Below are 19088 nucleotides of genomic sequence, written 5' to 3'. Positions count from 1 at the left end.
AACTGGTCGCAGATGCCCACGTAGAAAAAAAAACCTCTCTAAAATTTGAGGAGCATAACATAAGTTGTGTTAGTTAACCCTAACCCGAAACCGGTTAAGTTTCATAACATAAGTTATGATCCAAAATTTCAGACAGTGATTTTTTTTCTAAATGGTCTGGATCTCTGAATTGTGTGAATGGTTGTCTCGAAGCAAGCTGTTTAAATTTTTTGACAAATGCATTAAACCTCCAAACTGTCATGATGAAAATGAAGGCAGACGCAATGTCGAATTTTAAAAAGTCCGAAATAAATTAATTCGCATTGCGCATCTTTGAGCTTTTAAAGGTGACGTCTGCATTGCCAAGTCTGCGCAAGATGTACGCAACATTCGCTCTCGTAAAACGCCTCAACTCTGTAGGACGTCAGCTGCAGGTCTCTCTCGAAGCATTAGCTAGCTAACCTTGCACTCAGGTTCAGCCTGAATGTCCTATAATGAGGGATCTTCTGCAAAAATCGAATAGTATATAAGTTGTGTGCCCGTGAACACGTAAGTCGAGTGATTGTTATCTTTGATTGTTTTCTCAAAGCTGCATTCATTATGCACGCTAGCGCTAGCTGACGTGAAGCTAAACATAAACAACAGCTATACCGGTCCCGTATGAATCCTAAAAGTAGTGTGTGTATACATTTTCGAGATAACGCATCCTCTTCATTTTGAGGATGAGTTGTTCGGAATTTGAACGAATGAATCTATTAACATTCGCCACAGACGAAGCCATCTACTGTCAGCAAGCAGCTCACCCGTGAATCACCCACTCAAACACTGATCTTGCATGTCTAGTCAATTTTAAACTTGTATCACAGAATATAAGTCGTCTTTTGACCGTTTTGGTGAATGCAGATCAGGCCATCAAGATGGTGATCATGTCGGGCACAGCCACTGTGCTGCAGCAGTTTGTCAGTGGGCTCAAGAGTCGAAATGAAGACACCAGAGCCAAATCTGCCAAGGATCTGCAGCACTATGTGACAACGGAGTTGAGAGAGGTAAATATCTGGCTCCACATTGACATCATTTTCTTGTACATTCCTGTCACCAATGTAGTTTTTTTGTGTGTGAGTGTTTGTGGAAACTGATTTGTGTTGTCTTTAACAGTTAAGTCAAGACGAAGCCACCACATTCTATGATGAATTAAATCACTACATATTTGAGCTGGTGTCCAGCTCTGATGTGAATGAGAAGAAAGGAGGGATTCTCGCAATAGGTAAACATTTAGTTGTGCTGTATCTTATTTGTATCGTGGAGGGGTTATCTTGTATGATTGCACCACACTGTCCGAAGTGGTCAAGGTGTGCACAGCAAGAACATCAGACTCAGCAAAGCTTGTCGCATTCAATGATATAATCTATGTCCGGCTATTTTGTTCCCCCACAGTTAGTCTGATTGGAGTCGAGGGAGGCAATCCCACCAGGATTAGCCGCTTCGCCAATTACCTGCGGAACCTGCTACCCTCCAGTGACCCAGTGGTGATGGAAATGGCTTCCAAAGCCATGGGTCACTTGTCGATGGCAGGGGATACCTTCACAGCTGAATATGTCGAGTTTGAGGTGAAGAGGGCCCTGGAGTGGCTTGGAGCAGACAGGAATGAAGGCAGACGCCACGCTGCAGTAAGTGGAAATACCTGGGGGACTATCATTTTTTGGTGAAATAACGTTTTTTTTGCGTTTGTATGGTGACAATTTTTTTTAGGTTCACTGAGAACCTAATCGTTCGATCAAAGATTTGATCATTTAAAAGATGAAAGAATTATTGTCACTTTGTTAGAGAGACCAGTGATGCAGTTTGAAATACAGGAGCCACAAAAAATTGACAAAAACATCACAAGCAATAAAAGGAACAAGGTGTCCATGGCCTAAATTAATTTCTGTCTTGTGTTTCAGGTATTGGTGCTTAGGGAACTGGCTGTGAGCGCACCAACCTTCTTCTTTCAGCAAGTGCAGCCCTTCTTTGACAACATCTTCTATGCCGTGTGGGACCCCAAGCAGGCCATCCGAGAGGGTGCTGTGTCTGCACTGCGGGCCTGTCTCATCCTCACCACGCAGAGGGAGACGAAAGAAATGCAGAAACCGCAGTGGTACAAAGTAAGGCCCTCCATCGTATCCGCTCAAGTCACCTTTTAATGGTGGTGTCTTGACGCTTCAAGTTTTCTTTGATGTGACAGCAAACTTTTGACGAGGCAGAGAAGGGCTTTGACGAAACCTTGGCTAAGGAGAAAGGCATGAATCGGGATGACAGGTTCCATGGTGCTCTCCTCATCTTGAATGAGCTGGTTCGCATCAGCAGCATGGAAGGAGAGGTGAGCCGTTTACATACACTTGAATAAAGTGTCGTATTTTACTTTTTATCGAATGCCATGGACAATGTTTTGACTATAATCGTCCATCAGCGCATGCGCGAGGAAATGGAGGAGATCACCCAGCAGCAGCTGGTGCACGATAAGTACTGCAAGGAGTTGATGGGTTTTGGAACAAAGCCCCGCCACATCACTCCTTTCACCAGCTTCCAGTCAGTGCAGCCGCAGCAGTCCAACGCTCTCCTGGGCCTGTTGGGGTACAACACGCCGCAGGGTTTCCTCAGCTTTGGAGCTACTCCGGTGCTAGCTAAGAGCTCGTTGGTGGAGAGCAGATACTGCCGTGAGCTCATGGAGGAGCGTTTTGATCAGGTGAGATTTATCGAATACTTTTTTTTAAAGCCTTTTGCTTTTGTTTGTATCTATTATGCTGTCTGACTTGCTGGAAGTAAATCAAATGTCATGTGAGAGAGCAAAATTGTTTTCTCCCAGGTGTGTCGTTGGGTGCTAAAATACAGAACCAGTAAAAATCCCCTCATCCAGATGACCATACTGAATCTGCTGCCACGGCTTGGTGCCTTCCAGCCGCATACTTTTACTGGTGGGTCAAATTCACATGCAAAAAGTTTCGCGTTACTTGCTATTATTTCAGTCAACACAGAGGTTTACTGATCGAATATTTCTGTGTGGATTACAGACCAATACCTGTCAGATACAATGGGCTATCTGCTGGCAAGTCTCAAGAAGGAGAAGGAGCGGACTGCAGCCTTCCAGGCTTTGGGCTTGCTGGTGGTGGCAGTCCGAGCTGAAATACAGCCCTATCTTTCCAAGATTCTGGAGATCATAAAGGCAGCTCTACCACCGAAGGACTTTGCTCACAAGTCAGTACAGTCAGTCTTCAGTTAACATTCTTCCCAATATATGACCTTTGGAGATTACAAAAGTTACTAACTTTTGCTGCAATGTAAAACGGATGGCCTTGGACTATTTTTTTCCTGTAAATGTTTACTTTGGTTATGACAAAAACACTGTCCTCGTAGAATAAGTTCCATTTCCGTTTGCCATCTTTTATGTGCAGGAGGCAGAAGTCCATCCAGGTGGACGCCACTGTGTTCACATGTATCAGCATGCTTTCCAGGGCTATGGGTCCCAGCATCCAACCTGACATCAAGGAACTGTTGGAGCCCATGCTCGCTGTGGGCCTCAGGTATCATACATATTGCAACTGCTATCTTTTCCATAGCAAGCTGCATGGATTCTGGTTGCTTGCATGGTGTGAAATGTAAAATCATTTTCAATAACGTGCTTTCGAGTCCTTGACAAAAATGTCACATGATTCTGATGACCCAAATCAGAAAACCAGAGAGCCATGATTGGATGTTACCTGAGCTTTGAACAGCTGTGGTCATTTTCAGTCGACAGCAAGTGGCAAAATGGCTGCCCCGTTTGATTGAGGAAAATGGGTGGATCTTGATGCTCGATATTAATAAGGGGCAGCATAAAATATATTGAATTAACTTTATATTTGAATGATGTAGTGGCAGTGTTACATTTGACAAAGTTGTGTGCGTGAATGTCAAACAAAAACAATGATGAATTTGATTCCATGGGGAAAACCCTAATGCAACACTTGATTGATTTTCCCTTTTATTGTCCTGTTTCCAGAGTAAAGTGCATGTTGTGTTATGTGCCAGGAAAATCACACACAAATCAAATCATTGCAGAGAAAAGAATGTTGAGGAAAGAAAAAAAATCAACTTAACATGTCACAGCTGTAGTTTTAGCCCATAACTTCAACGTGTCCTCTTTCTCTCTCCAGTCCGGCACTGACAGCGGTGCTGTACGATCTGAGCCGCCAGATCCCGCAACTGAAAAAGGACATACAGGATGGCCTTCTGAAGATGCTCTCGCTGGTTTTGATGCATAAGCCATTACGTCATCCGGGCATGCCCAAAGGCTTGGCCTACCAGCTCGCGTCTCCAAGCCTTACCAACATCCCAGAGGCCAGTGATGTCGGCAGCATCACACTGGCCCTGCGCACTCTGGGAAGCTTTGAGTTTGAAGGTAAGAGCCTTGGCATTAAAGCGTTCGGCCACCTTTCGAGAACTGCAGACAGAAACCGGTTTGCATGAAGCGTTTTACGTGGTCCATGAAGGAGAGAAAGTGGCCACAGGTTCGAAGTTAGACAGGTTTAGACATTTTACACTTGGTAATGATTAATTGCTCGAAATAGTCCTCAAAGTTCAACACATTTTGAAAGTTCAGGTAATTTTATTCTCGAGGCTCTGATTCAATTGCAACCGGACTGTTCTGCTCGTCTCCAAAGTGGAGAGAAAAGTTTTTTGTAAAGCTTACCACCCAGATAAATAAAACTTGTGCAATGATCTTTCATCAGGACACTCCCTCACTCAGTTTGTACGCCACTGCGCCGACCACTTCTTAAACAGTGAGCACAAGGAGATCCGAATGGAGGCAGCTCGCACCTGCTCCCGTCTCCTCACCCCCTCCATACACCCCATCAGCGGCCATGTTGTGAGCCAGACGGCAGTACAGGTTGTTGCAGATGTACTGAGTAAACTCCTCGTGGTTGGCATCACAGACCCAGGTAACTTGTGACAGACTTAGAGTCAGGATGACCACGATCATAACATCTCATTCTTACATTTGTCCCCATCCTTTTTCAGATCCAGACATACGCTATTGTGTGCTGGCGTCTTTGGATGAGCGCTTTGATGCCCACCTTGCCCAGGCAGAGAACCTACAGGCTCTCTTTGTGGCCCTGAATGACGAGGTGTTTGAGATCAGAGAACTGGCCATTTGCACAATCGGACGTCTCAGCAGCATGAACCCGGCTTTTGTCATGCCATTCTTACGCAAGATGCTCATTCAGGTAATAGATGTAGAGCAGAAATTGTGTGAATGCTGAGAAATTGGCACCTAACTAAAGAAAAGTGATTCTTCTAATCACCTTTCTTTCACGTTATATCAGTCCTGTACATATCAATGACCTTATGCTGATTAGCAATTGTGCTGTGCCTACAAAGCACCTTCAGGGGGCAGTAGTTGCCAAGCCATCAGATATTGCAGAGACGAAATTTGGGTTGTGTCTTTAGTGCAAGAAAGTTTAAACTCACAGTAGAAGAGTGCACGTATAGGAGATAACAAATATGTTTATAAAAATAAAACGACTACAATCTTGTCACAAATGTTTATATTATATATTTTATATTGTACGAAGCGGAAGTGGTATATGCACCAATATACACAGGAGACGGATGAAACGTGAACTACAAGCCTCTTTCTAGGTCTACAGAATCTTGCACAAACCAGGGTAGCTTTACACTGATGCAATACCAAATATACATTATTTGTTGTTGGTTTTGTCTCAGATATTAACAGAGCTGGAGCACAGTGGTGTTGGCAGAAACAAAGAGCAGAGTGCCCGTATGCTCGGCCATCTGGTGTCGAATGCCCCCCGCCTCATAAGGCCCTACATGGAGCCCATCCTCAAGGTACACATGTGCTAAGTTGCCATTGTGAACGTGTATGTGACTAGAAGCTTAACTAGACTTCTGAAACAAAAAATGGTTACTTTTTTTCACCAAAAATACTCTCTGTTTTCGTCAGGCTCTAATCCTCAAACTGAAAGACCCAGACCCCAATCCCGGAGTGGTTATCAGTGTCCTAGCCACCATTGGCGAGTTGGCTCAGGTAATGGTTGTGGCAGCAGAAGGCGCTAACTGGAACCAAACCAAACAGAGATCACAGATTTTCACCATTATGTCACATTTCAACTTTCCTGCTGTACGAAATAAGAGAATAACTTGAAAAAGAATGAATGAAAGATATGAATATATGTATGAACTCTAAGTTTGAAAAGCAAAAGCTTATTTTGAAGATGATGTATTCAATGCAAACATTCAAAACATACCGTGAAAGTGATTTATCACAAGTGTCAAATGCGGAAAATGTATGCAGCCTAATTAGCAAGAGCAATTCGTCAAAATGAATTTGAGAGAACAGTTTTGGGAAATAAATGTGATGTATCCTCTGTGTTGTCTTGTATAGGTGAGCGGTCTGGAGATGAGGAGGTGGATGGATGAGCTTTTTCCTATTATCATGGACATGCTGCAGGACTCATCCTCTTTAGCCAAGAGACAGGTAGGTGAACTTATTCAAAGTACTGGAATTATATTTCTGTTTTAGGAAGCACAGATGGGCATAATTGATGATATTTAAAAACAATTGCACACCAAAGCTAGAATAGTGTTTGAATTAGTATTTTCAGGACCAAAAACTAAACACACTGGTAATAAAGCTCTATATATTAGTTTGTGTTTCTCCATAGAGAATAAAATGGGTTTCCCAGTGTCTGTACTGGTAACATTTGAAGTAACATTATATCATCGGTAATTAAAGTGCAAAAAGTTGTACAAGTGATGCAGAGTAACCGACAAATTAGGATATCATGAAAGGAACGCGCCAAATTACTGTTTTGGTCCATATAGCAAGTCTGCTTGTGGCTGTCCACCAGGTGGCGTTGTGGACCTTGGGCCAACAGGTGGCCAGCACAGGCTATGTGGTGGAGCCCTACCGAAAATACCCTTCCCTTCTTGAGGTGCTTCTCAACTTCCTGAAGACAGAGCAGAATCAAGGCATCAGGAGAGAGGTATGCACGAGTGCCTCTGTCCTCGTGTTACTCTCGCTTTCCTTGGTAGCGACACAATCACTCGAGTTCAGCGACACTTAATGAGGCCCAGCAGTTCACAGATGCTAAACAATGTCCGCTTGTCTGTTTTTATTTCAACCAATGAGTCCTCATCACATGAATACAAGCACTCCAAGATGCTTTCCTACTTTTCCGTAGAGACATGAAATTTTGCGCGATGATGTAATTAGTAATTGTTTGTTTCCCTACCTGTTACATAACGAGAGAATTAGGGAAGGCAGTGTACAAGAGTGCATGTGATTTGGAGAGGAAAAAATGACAAGTAAATTTATCCTTAGAAATAATAGTATCATAGAAAACAAGAAGAAAAATAATTGAGCTCCAGCCGCAGCATATGCCACTTAGTTGTTAACCATACCGTGGTTGTTAATTTACTGAGGAACATTTTTACTGTAGCCTATTTTATACGAGCTGAAATTGTGTTATTTCTCCCCTTTTTTTGGGGGGGGGTTGATGCCGTCCTTTGTCACATTACGGACTCGTTTTTGAGCGATTGGAAAAAAAAATCAAAACTGGTTATTTTTATATTTTGCAGTAGTTAAAAAGAGGCGATGTTTCATTCAGATCCTACTTTTCCACTTACAAGAGAATAAATGAGGAAAACATTTGAGGTGCCGGTAACCCTTAATAGCCTTGGCGTGGGGCTGTGCTCTGTCATTGCTCTTGGGGCTTGTGTGTTTTCAGAAAATATTCATACAAATTTGCAGATTTCCACTACTTAGATGACTTACTGTCATGGTTTGTATCCCCTCCTCCTCCAGGCCATCCGAGTTCTTGGCCTGCTTGGAGCTCTGGACCCGTACAAGCACAAGGTGAACATTGGCATGATCGACCAGTCACGAGACGCCTCTGCAGTCAGCCTTTCTGAGTCAAAGTCCAGTCAGGATTCAGGTATGACTATGAACACAGAAACTAATCTTCGCGTAGGCAGCACTTTTTATTGTACTCTCAATATTGATTAGTTAAACAGTGCAATTTTTTTGTTCTTAAAAAAAAAAAAAAGCGATATTAAATTCCCAGCAGCTGGAAGGTTTGCTCTGTACATCCACATCACAGGGTAACAAACCTCTCTGATCATTATTCACTCCTGGGGACAATGAGCCATCATTTTTTTAATAAGTGTAGTAGTGTAATAATTAGTGTAATTAGTCATTATGGAAATTTGCAGTGTCTGCCAGATTTTAACACACACGCTGACCAAAAGACATTTATAGCCCAGCCAAAATAGATTATATTTACATTTACATTTGAAAATATATACTGTATATTTCAATGAGGCATGAAGGATCCAGTGCATTTGCTACTGCAAACCTGTGGATGGTTTTGGAAGGCGTAGGGTTCTAAAAACAGAACATGTGACGGCGCAGTTAACTTTTCAGAGATGTGTGTAAAGGCCATTGAGCATGTAAAATAAAACATTTTCTATAGTTTGGGATTGACTTGATCAGCTCTTTTTGTATTATGGGTTTTTATCGGGGTATCTAATTGTGCAAGAGTGAAAATTGTAATTCACCAGCTTCCCCACTGCATAAATTGTGCTATCCATCACTGTTCAGAATCATGTGTTCTGACTTAAATAAGGGCTTGAATTAAGTATACAAATACATCTTGGAAAGTAGATAAAGCGATAATTGTGTAAGATAGATTTTGACACGGAATCTCCATGTGTATTGAGAACCTCCGCCTACATCCCAGCTTGTGTCTTGACTTCCAGTATGGTAATAGTTTTACCAGATTGTCCTTAAAGCTAATGGAGTCCAGCCAGACCTGAAGGATCAGGTTTTATGCGTTGGCAGATTTATGAAGGTCATTTAGTGGAGTGTGGGTTTTTAGGACACTGATTTTGCCTGTCTCATTTGTCATTGGTTCTGCCCATCTTTTCTTTAACTGATTTTTACTATCACTATTGCTCAAAATGATTTCAATTTCATCGGTTCAGTGACTGCATTTAACCACATTGATTAGTTATTGATTAGTTATTTTAAATAAACATTATTATTTATTTAACGTTATTTAAATAATCTTGCTATCTTCTGCCACAAGTTGTAGATTAGAACATGAAAAGGTACAAAGAGCAAAGCTTCTCTCTTCAGTCTGCTGGCCAATTGACGGTCTGTTAAGTATGTCCACAGCCCTGAGTCTTCAGGAAGATGAACGCTCTTGCAGAAGCTCAGTGAGACCCTGAATATTAGACATCTGTCTAGTATCAGACGTCTGTCTAGTGCTCCACATTTGAGTGTCCATAATAAGACTATAAGCATCACCTTTGAAAAAATAAAAAATCACAAAACTTCTCAGAAGGACACCGGGACCAAGAGTCAACCAACAGCTGTCATTTGAAGTTTGAGATTATGGTATGTCAAGGTAATGGATTATTACAAAAACAATTGCCATAAATTCTTGAATTACCAGCACTCAAATATTATACAAAATAAACATGTAGATGCTGACGTTGGTCTTCATAAAATGCACTGAATAGAAAACTGCACTACTATACAGTTTACAAAGGGACAACTAAATAAAGTTGTGTATCCCGCCATTTGTGAATTTTCACTATTCTCACAAATATTGGGACTGTGCGATCCATTATGAGAAGCTATTTGTCGTGTAGTAGTTCAAATAGCAGATCCATGGAGCTGGTGTGGGAATCCAAATCGTGCGGATTGACTGAGAAAGACCACACGACTGTTCCCGACGGTCACATCCGGTTACTCATGTTTCCATCATGTCCTGTCATTTTCTTTTCATCCCAGCTGACTACAGCACCAGTGAGATGCTGGTCAACATGGGAAACCTGCCCCTGGATGAGTTTTACCCCGCCGTGGCCATCGTTACTCTGATGCGCATCCTGAGAGATCCGTCACTGTCGAACCACCACACCATGGTTGTCCAGGCTGTCACCTTCATTTTCAAGTCTCTGGGCCTCAAGTGCGTCCAGTTCCTACCGCAGGTCATGCCCACTTTTCTCAACGTGATTCGCGTCTGTGATGCCAGTATCCGAGAGGTAGGTTGCACTCCAGGTGGGCTCGGATGGTATCGCGTTCCTTGGAGTTGATAACACCGGTATTCACCTAGCCTACTCTCTTTCCTCCTTGTGTTTCGCCAGTTCCTCTTTCAGCAGATGGGAATGGTCGTGTGCTTTGTAAAGATCCACATCCGCCCCTACATGGATGACATATTCACCCTCATCAGAGTGAGTAATCATGTTTACTTTCCATCCTTGTAATTACCGTCCCCACTTTTCCTCATCACCGAGGATGTTCCAATGATTTAATAAGTCACGGATGAGATGAGCAATGGGGAAGAAGGAAGACCTCGAGAGAAGCTTAGAGCAAAGGACTAGCACCGGTTGCAGATGTTTTTTCAAATTCTCTCATTTGGAACATGTTTATTGATTCGTCATCTGGGATGACTGTAAATTCTTTTCAGAGTAGCCTACAGCGAAATACCTTTTGGGATACATTCCATTATTTTGCAATTTCAGTCTTAACGATAACAGAGCCCACGTGGTAATAAAGAACTTTCCAGTTGTTGCTATCTATAGCACTGGTCAAAAGCCATCTTGAATTAGAGATGCCTTTGTGTGTCCCTAAAAGTATTATTGACACTGATTTGTGAAACATCTTTACTTGTGTTGTAACACATCAGGTTTTTCAGCTATTGTTTTTCAGTTTGACCTATAAAAGCTCCTGCAATATGGATTTTATTACATTTAAAAAGAACATTCCACCTGATGCAGAACTTCTAATTTGTAAATATTATAATATAATAATAATACGTATTCCTAAATATATTACTATATTACATATTGTGTTTTTTATGAAACCCTAATGTGCTAGAGACAAAACAAGGGCAGATTCAGAATCAGCACTAAAAATTCAAATTGAAAGGTTTCATCATACATGTATTTTCTCAAGGTTTTGTGAGTTGGATGCTCTGTCATGAGAGGTTTATCAGAAGTAATGCTCGTGTTCTCTGACGTCCGGTTTTCAAACAGTGATCACTTCAGTCTCTGTTCGCTAGCAGCTTCAAGGTGGAGGTTGTGCTCTGGATTTGACTCTTTTGTAACCCGTTCAGCCTCTATGAATGACGTCTGTCCCCCACGTCACAGAAGAGAGCACATCACAGGCAGTTTATTACACAACATGGCACTGAAGGGAGGACCTGAAGAATCATGTCAAATGTTCAATCAAATGTAGTCATTCAAATCTTTCCATTCAGGCTTTTCCAGCCTCCCAATTCCTTCACACACTTCATTACACATGACATTGGTAGCTGCAGTTAACAGCTCTGAGATATGCTTTCCACGCAAATTCTCCAGTTCTTTTTCACTCTTAAAACTGTCTCATGACACTTACCCTTATCACATGATGCCAAAGAGTCCTCTGCACTGGAACACAATTAAATAGCAAGGCACAACATATCATAAGACTTTATTTGTATGTGTACTTGTTTTCAACTTTAAAATCACTTCTTCAATGGTGATAAATCCTCAAGAGAAATTATTGAAAGAACCACGCGGCTGTGTCTCAAGTCCCACCGAGTTAATAAAAGGCAAGTGAAACAAAGAATCTATTCATTTTTTTTTTTTTTTTCAGCCTAACTGCTGCATCCAGATGAGGGGGCTGGAATAGTCATTCCGACCGTCCACTCATTTGCTCGGTAGTCAGCAGCTACAGGCTGGAAAGGCAGGAAGTCAGCGTTTGCCCCGTGGCTACTTGAGCAAAAACACCCACATCAGTCGTTGGTACTTCAGGTGCTCTGTTTTAACTGCACGGGCCAGTATCTCTTAGGAACACAGTGGTCATGCCTAGCAACTCTTCCTAAAATAGTGTCAAAATCCTTACAGCAGTGCGACGTCATCTTACTTACCAGTAAATGTTCTCACCTCTCTCCCACTCCTGACCGTACCTAATATTGTGACACTCCCTTTTCCTGGATCCAACGCATGAAAACGACTCCAACTCAGAAGAAAAACCTTTTGTCCCATTTTCTCAGACCCCCATAAATCCTCATCACTAGACCAGAGCCGGTTAAAGGCTTTGGAATCCACACTCTGAATATGCGATACCGCACATAAAAAAAATTACACATGTTCCATAATTGGAATAACGTTTAATAAGGTCACTCATATTTTATAACAACCTTCAACTTTGTGCGCTGTTCTTTTACTTAAATGTCATTTGGTTTGTGCCATATATTTTATCGGACTTTCTGATCATTTTAAGCCACAGTGATATTTTGCTGGCCAGTTATTATTTTATCAGTGTACGCTTTTTTTTAGTTAGTTTATGACTGAAACAACCAACATGCACACTTGCCTTGAACTCACGTCAACATTGAATAGCAACAGCACAGAAGTAAACAATAAGAGGTAAATCAATAGACAAATCATATTATTTCCCAAATAAATCAATTATGTTTTTGAAAGAGGCTGATTACTGTTTTTAAGACTATCTGATTTTTTTATTGAGTAATTGTGCCACATGGGTGCAAAGAAAAAGAAGAAAGGAAGAATGATACTAAAACTGGAATGACTGCAAGTCCATCTCTAGAGTATAGTTTGCGAAAGTCTTGCGACTCATGTCTGCTCGTAGAACTCTTCCTGCTCATATCTTAGCAAACAAAATAACTAATGCATACTCTATGGTTATTTTACGAGATTTAGCGGGTAAACTAAAGGACACTTGTTTTTCAGGAGTACTGGACACCTAACAATCCCATGCAGAACACCATCATCCTTCTGATCGAACAGATTGTGGTGGCCCTGGGGGGAGAGTTTAAACTTTACCTTCCACAGCTCATCCCGCATATGTTGCGTGTCTTCATGCATGACAACAGCACTGGACGCGGTGTTACTATTAAGGTAAGTGCAGGGTTGTGCTCTCACAAAAACAACAATCTTTGTTTGAGACTCACCACTTGAAACAATGACGGCTGGTGAAGACATGCGCCTCCTAAACACTCACATTTTATGCGTTTGTATAGTTTTTGAAATTTTGTATTGCATCAGGTCGGAAGAATCTGAATCATCCGAATGTATACCACTTTGTTATGGGGTGACGAAATTATATATATAACTACACTTGACCTACTGATGTATGTGGTTTACTGTGATTATAGTTGAAATACAAATAATTAGTTCCAGGGTCAAGTTGCCACCTTCAGAAAACCTGTATTGAATTTACGCAGTATAATTTTCTCATTCAATTCCATACAAGAAGAAAATAAGTAAGCCACGGATGTTCCACTATATAAAAACAATAAAGCCGTTTACCTTAACTTGGATATGAAGTGAAAACACGGCTGTCTGGTTTACGTCACACAACCTGTGGTATACATTCTTCTGGTCACACATTCTTCTGTGAATGCACCTTGTTGAGGACGGTTGTCTTATTGAGTAACCAAACAAAGTGAATCTATCCTTTTGTTACCTGTCTTGTATCGTCATGCAATGTTTGTGCAACTTTGTACCTGTGGGCTGTTGCCTCTTGCGATATAGTTGATTAGATTCCAGTTCTGTCTTCTTTTGTCTCCATTCAACTCATTAAGGGCTCAACTGGTCGTAATGCAGTAGCCAAAAGACAAAAACTGCAGACCTGCAACAGCCATTCACTCTTCGATCTGTTTTTTTTTTTTCCTAGAAAAATGGTTCATGTTTCAGGGTAAAGGTCAGGCCATAACGACATTATAGTATGCTAAATGGTCACATGCAGTGCATTTGCCCTCGCTACCGGTTAGTCTCCGAGGCTGTATTATTAGATAACTGCAGCCTGTAGACTGGGTCATCTATGAGTCAGATCTGGGTCTGGATTTGACTCTAGAGGATTGTAGAAAATTTAGGGAAATGGGGCTCTGGTTACCCACTAATCCAAAGGAAAATGAAAAACACACTTCCATCATTCCAAGGAAGCGTTCATTCTATAGTACGGCCGTCTATCAGCATGCACATGCACCCTTGCCCGCCTCCACCTCTGCTTCCTGCTGTCGCGCCATGTGCGCATTGAAAAGGGGCGCCGACTTTTGCTCAATATGTTTTACCAGCTGGAGGTATTCTTACGCGCAACATTTCATAACACACCGGGATTGTTGCTGAAGAATCTTTTTAGATTCGAGTATGCTATCAATTATTCCAACGGTTGCCAGTTTATTGTTCCAGTGATGATGCCATAAGAGACCGATTTAAGATGTTTGTGCTGAATGGTGTGCTTTCATCTGCAGCTGCTGAACGCTATCCAGCTTTTCGGTGCCAATCTTGATGACTACCTCCACCTGCTGCTGCCTCCGATTGTCAAGCTATTTGATGCACTCGATGTGCCCCTGCAGGCCCGCAAGTTTGTACCACACGTCTGTCAATGGAGTGTTGTGTTTTCATAAATCTCTATTCGAACATGTTCTTTGCAATATGTTTATTATTGGTATTTTCTTTACAGTGTTAGTTATGTTTGATTCCCCTTCCTTCTCCTTCTCGGTGTCACAGGGTTGCCTTGGAGACTCTGGACAGGCTAACGGAATCCCTGGACTTCACCGACTACGCGTCTCGCATTATCCACCCCATCGTCCGGACGCTTGACAGCACGGCCGACTTGCGCCCCACGTCCATGGACACCCTGTCTTCGCTCGTGTTCCAGTTGGGAAAAAAGGTAGCTCTTTGCTCTCAGTGGGGCTCTCAGATGGAGTGATTATTCAGTAGAACGCTTCCCGCCTTCCCACTGCTGTATGAACGGTATTTCAGTTATCCCTGCACCCCCCCACCACCCCCCCACCCCGCCCTTTATTACTTCCCGTTAGACAGCTTATGTCATGGTCTGTTTGTCAGTGGGGGGGTTCCGTTTATGAGCGCGGATAAGGTCACATTTACTCGGCCTCCTCCCAGGCTTTACCCTTCCTCATTCATCAACACTATCGTTAGCATTCCTCATGTAGCCACGTCTGGCAACATGCGAAAAGGAAGCTTTTGATGTAAGCCCCATGAGTAGTTTGATCCTCATTTATTTGGTTTATGGGTAAAGGGATTTAAGGGTAAACAAAATTAAGTGTGTAATTAAGTCCTTATATAGTCGCCTTTTATTTACTTTCCTTCACCTTGCTTCCATCTGCAGTACCAGATCTTCATCCCCATGGTAAATAAAGTGATGCTGAAGCACCGGATCAACCATCAACGCTATGACATACTCATATGTCGCATTGTCAAGGTGAGCACCTCTCCCTGTTGTATGAAGTAAAACTACAGAAAAGTAATGAAAAATACATCTTTACACTAATTTGCCCTAATTAAGTATTTAACAGTCATATGGTAATGCAAAACTTTCCCCCCCAAAAAATTATAAAGATCGAACAAAACCATTTACATTCATTTGTAACATCAACAGATGATTAATAGTAATTCTCAAGAATAGATATGCGCTTGTTAATTCACAAAACATTTTTCCCGGGTCACCCTGTTTAGTCTGCGTGTGGCCTCTTTTTTTTCATTTTTTTTTTTTCATGCGTGTGGTCCTTTCATGTCTGTTCATAACAGGGCTATACTCTAGCAGAGGAGGAAGAGAATCCTCTAATCTTCCAGCACCGCCATCTTCGCGGTAACCAAGGTGACACGTTGGTCAGTGGACCGGTGGAAGCAGGACCAATGAAGAAACTTCACGTCAGCACAACAGCACTTCAGAAGGTCAGAAAGAACAAGAAATAAGAAAAACAGCAGTGTGGGCAAATTAAGGAATCAAACCAACCACAGCTTTGTGTGCAAGACATTTTAGTTAACTTGGAGGTGGTGACTTAAAAACAGCTAGTGACAAATTAAAGGGAAAACACTAAAGCCTAGTGGGTAGCTGTTTATTGAGTGCAGATTTTCACAGGGTAACTGAAAGCCTTGATGATATGTAAAAGAACAGCAACAACTCCAAGGCACAAGAAATAATGTAGCATCGCCAAAGATATTTCTGAAAGCATAGCACAATGGATAATACCGCACTCAAAATGAAGAGCTTTTGACAGATTTCAAAATAATGTAAAGCTCCAGTTTGCTTCCTGTTTTTGTATATCACTCCGTTCATGTGTTGGCTGCAACTTTCTGGTTTGTCGGAGATGATGTAAGACCTTAGGAATGGCCAGGAGGGGCCAAATGCCTTCCGTGATACCAAAAGCTGTGCAAGTGATGCAAAGAATGAAAATAAGTTCTTCTAGCTGCACCTTTATTCCCTCTGCAAATTTTGTGGAAAATATGTTATGTAGTATTTACATAATTTCTTTGACAAACTGACCAACAAACCAGTGCTTCTCAATGAAGCTTTTTCAGTCATACCACACCTAATTTCATGGAAATTGGTCAAGCAAGTGCTGAGTTAAGATTTTAAAACATGACTGTTTACAACGAGCAAGTCAAAGTACTGCTGTATTAACATTGTCCTCTGACGGCGTCAATGATGAATTACATTGCATGGAATTAACATCATTCCCTGTGTAACGGAAGAACTGAAACCGTATTTGATTTTGTTTTGGTTCGCCGCAGCTTTGTGACCAGAAGCAATTTAGAATCAATCAAATCTATCATTCTTTGAACTATTTCACGTCAGAAATGCATGTGTGCATGGCCGTCATCCAACAGACTGCTCCCACGTAGTTCTCAAAGGCCTCCGAAAACGATCTGTTGCTCACAGGCCTGGGGCGCCGCGAGAAAGGTTTCCAAAGATGACTGGCTGGAGTGGTTGAGACGCTTGAGTGTTGTCCTCCTGAAGGAGTCTTCCTCTCCAGCGCTGCGATCGTGTTGGTCGTTGGCTCAAACCTACATCCCACTGGCCAGGTACACCACCGCATTAGTCATCCACAGACTAAAGTCTTAGAACACCTGTCCTGGCAAAGGATACAGACAGGAACTGGAGATGGAAGAAAATGTGGTGTTGATCTCCTGTTTGCACAAAGATTTTAAGTTTGTCATCTGCCGTTGATCCATGAAAAAAAAGCCTTCCACAAAGTGTTCCCACAAAGGAAGCATAGACTATCCAAAATGGCATCAAGAGTTAAGATTCGGGGTGAAGTACGGTTTCTAATTAACCCCTGATTAATCTGACATTTCATTAAGGGCTGTGACTTTTGTCCATCTGGGTTATCTGACGCTATAAAACTCCCTGTTACTTCTGTAAGAATTAGAATTTAACAAGCTGTTATTTGTCCCAGAATAATGGAAAACAGAATTGCTCACTTTGTAGCACATGTATTATGAATAGCTAGCCCTGAGCATAGCAAAAAACAAGGCAAATGTTGTTGTGAATCTGTGTACTGGTTGCAAGCACTAGTAGCTTCCAGATGTGACCAAATGACAGTAAATTTGAAGCAGATTGTGCTTGGTTAATCAGTGCGTTTGTAAGGTACTTGAAAGACTATGTCCTCCTATGACAGCTCCAAGTGAATGTGTTTTGAACATTTTGTGCATCTCTGTCCATAGGGACCTTTTCAATGCGGCTTTCCTTTCCTGTTGGTCCGAGCTAAGTGAAGACCAGCAGGATGAGCTCATTCGCAGCATCGAGCTAGCGCTCACGTCGCAGGACATCGCGGAAGTCACGCAGACGCTACTCAACCTGGCAGAGTTCATGGAGCACAGTGACAAGGTCGACATTGAGCAGTAAACTCCCAAACCTTACCGGTGTAATTAAAAGGCGGGATAAGAGAGGTCATATTTTGGGTGAAGTCTTGGGATGTGTTTTTGGACATGTGTCGTTTGAAAGGGTCCTCTGAAAATTTCCTAGTGGATTTTCAAATGGCTGAATTGTAAAATCCTCTTGCAGAATGTAATTGTACACATAAGGTCATTGTGAAATTACAATTGTCAGTAGTTTGTTTACATGTACATAAGACTTCATCTGGCAAAATTGGTCAACTAGCTCATCAGTGCATATGAGTGCGTTGATGTAGAGCAACTTCCTCAGCTGACTTTGCTTGTTTTGAAATAAATTCTTATCTTTTCCAGGGGCCTCTGCCATTGAGAGATGACAATGGCATCGTGCTGCTCGGCGAAAGAGCTGCCAAATGCCGCGCTTACGCCAAAGCTTTGCATTATAAAGAGCTGGAGTTTCAAAAAGGACCATCGCCCCTCATCCTGGAATCCCTTATCAGGTAGGAGGTTGAAATTCATTTCCTAATTGAGATTGCCTGTGAATGCTGAGAAGATCGTAGTGTGACCAAAGTGCCTACGACACAGTTAAATTAAGGAGTGGTTAGTATAAACATATCACAGCACAGACTTCTGCCAAAGCTAAAACTAAAGATTTATTACCGGAACTGCTAAGATCTTATATCTTCATTTCCTTAATTTCCTCCATGTGAAGCACATCAATCTAATGGCAAAAGAAAGGTGACGAGTCATACAGATCCCAAGACAACAAAACGTAACAAGATCTTCCATACGCATAACAAATTATCACCATATCTGATGCAATTTCTCTGCAATATAAGCTTCACATTAATTGGTTTTTCCATCGTTTTTTAACTCACTTGTACTACCACTTTGAATTTCTGAAGGATATTCCTGGTTATATTTAATGCTTTGTGGAATGTCTTGCTGTTTTTAATGAAATATTAGTGATTGTATGTCAATTTAAAATACCATTTGGTAACTTTATTAACATTGAGAACTTAGAGGCCAGTTTCACATCTCTTTTCTATTGATTGTTCCCTAGTAGTTAAGTACAGTTATTGTCAGAAAAATCAAGTTTGACAGGTGACTGAGACACAGGCCAACTGTTCATTTCTGATAAAAAAATGAGAAAATCAAAATACAATATACATGACCCCCCATGACCTTTCAATATAGTTGGTCATGTTTTCCATCTCTTTTGTGTTTGCATTATTTCTTTGTTTTTGAAATGGCGTGCAGAAAAGCTGTTTTCCAGGCATCTAATTGGACATTTGCCCTTTTTTTCCATCTATGGGTGTCTGGACCGGTTTCTCAGGGGTCTGTTTTCATTTTCTCGGGAGCCTTGATGATGATGAATGACGGGAGCAGGCACTCTAGTGTTTTCAATATCCCCATCTGGT

General features: G+C 41.7%; 1 protein-coding gene across 1 annotated transcript in view; it reads left to right on the top strand.

Moving 5' to 3' along the window:
- The first annotated feature begins 364 nt into the window (after positions 1–364).
- mtor (mechanistic target of rapamycin kinase) overlaps positions 365–19088 on the top strand; it is a 54934-nt gene continuing 36210 nt past the window's right edge. The window contains exons 1-28 of the mRNA XM_085905628.1: positions 365–528; positions 883–1025; positions 1135–1243; positions 1414–1646; positions 1920–2120; positions 2201–2335; positions 2426–2701; positions 2822–2930; positions 3027–3210; positions 3408–3536; positions 4149–4393; positions 4725–4934; positions 5014–5219; positions 5719–5841; positions 5957–6040; positions 6398–6490; positions 6864–6998; positions 7820–7949; positions 9812–10062; positions 10165–10251; positions 12757–12924; positions 14280–14392; positions 14539–14701; positions 15161–15253; positions 15580–15726; positions 16715–16857; positions 17500–17662; positions 18022–18167. Of these exons, the coding sequence (XP_085761754.1) occupies positions 897–1025; positions 1135–1243; positions 1414–1646; positions 1920–2120; positions 2201–2335; positions 2426–2701; positions 2822–2930; positions 3027–3210; positions 3408–3536; positions 4149–4393; positions 4725–4934; positions 5014–5219; positions 5719–5841; positions 5957–6040; positions 6398–6490; positions 6864–6998; positions 7820–7949; positions 9812–10062; positions 10165–10251; positions 12757–12924; positions 14280–14392; positions 14539–14701; positions 15161–15253; positions 15580–15726; positions 16715–16857; positions 17500–17662; positions 18022–18167 (4205 nt within the window). The 5' untranslated portion in view covers positions 365–528; positions 883–896. The remainder of the gene's footprint in view (positions 529–882; positions 1026–1134; positions 1244–1413; positions 1647–1919; positions 2121–2200; positions 2336–2425; positions 2702–2821; positions 2931–3026; positions 3211–3407; positions 3537–4148; positions 4394–4724; positions 4935–5013; positions 5220–5718; positions 5842–5956; positions 6041–6397; positions 6491–6863; positions 6999–7819; positions 7950–9811; positions 10063–10164; positions 10252–12756; positions 12925–14279; positions 14393–14538; positions 14702–15160; positions 15254–15579; positions 15727–16714; positions 16858–17499; positions 17663–18021; positions 18168–19088) is intronic.

Source organism: Syngnathus leptorhynchus, chromosome 1 (genome assembly GCF_054491065.1).
Source record: "Syngnathus leptorhynchus isolate UIUO chromosome 1, UIUO_Slep, whole genome shotgun sequence".
Taxonomy (NCBI): Eukaryota; Metazoa; Chordata; class Actinopteri; order Syngnathiformes; family Syngnathidae; genus Syngnathus; species Syngnathus leptorhynchus.
This window is presented reverse-complemented; position numbering and strand designations above follow the sequence as displayed.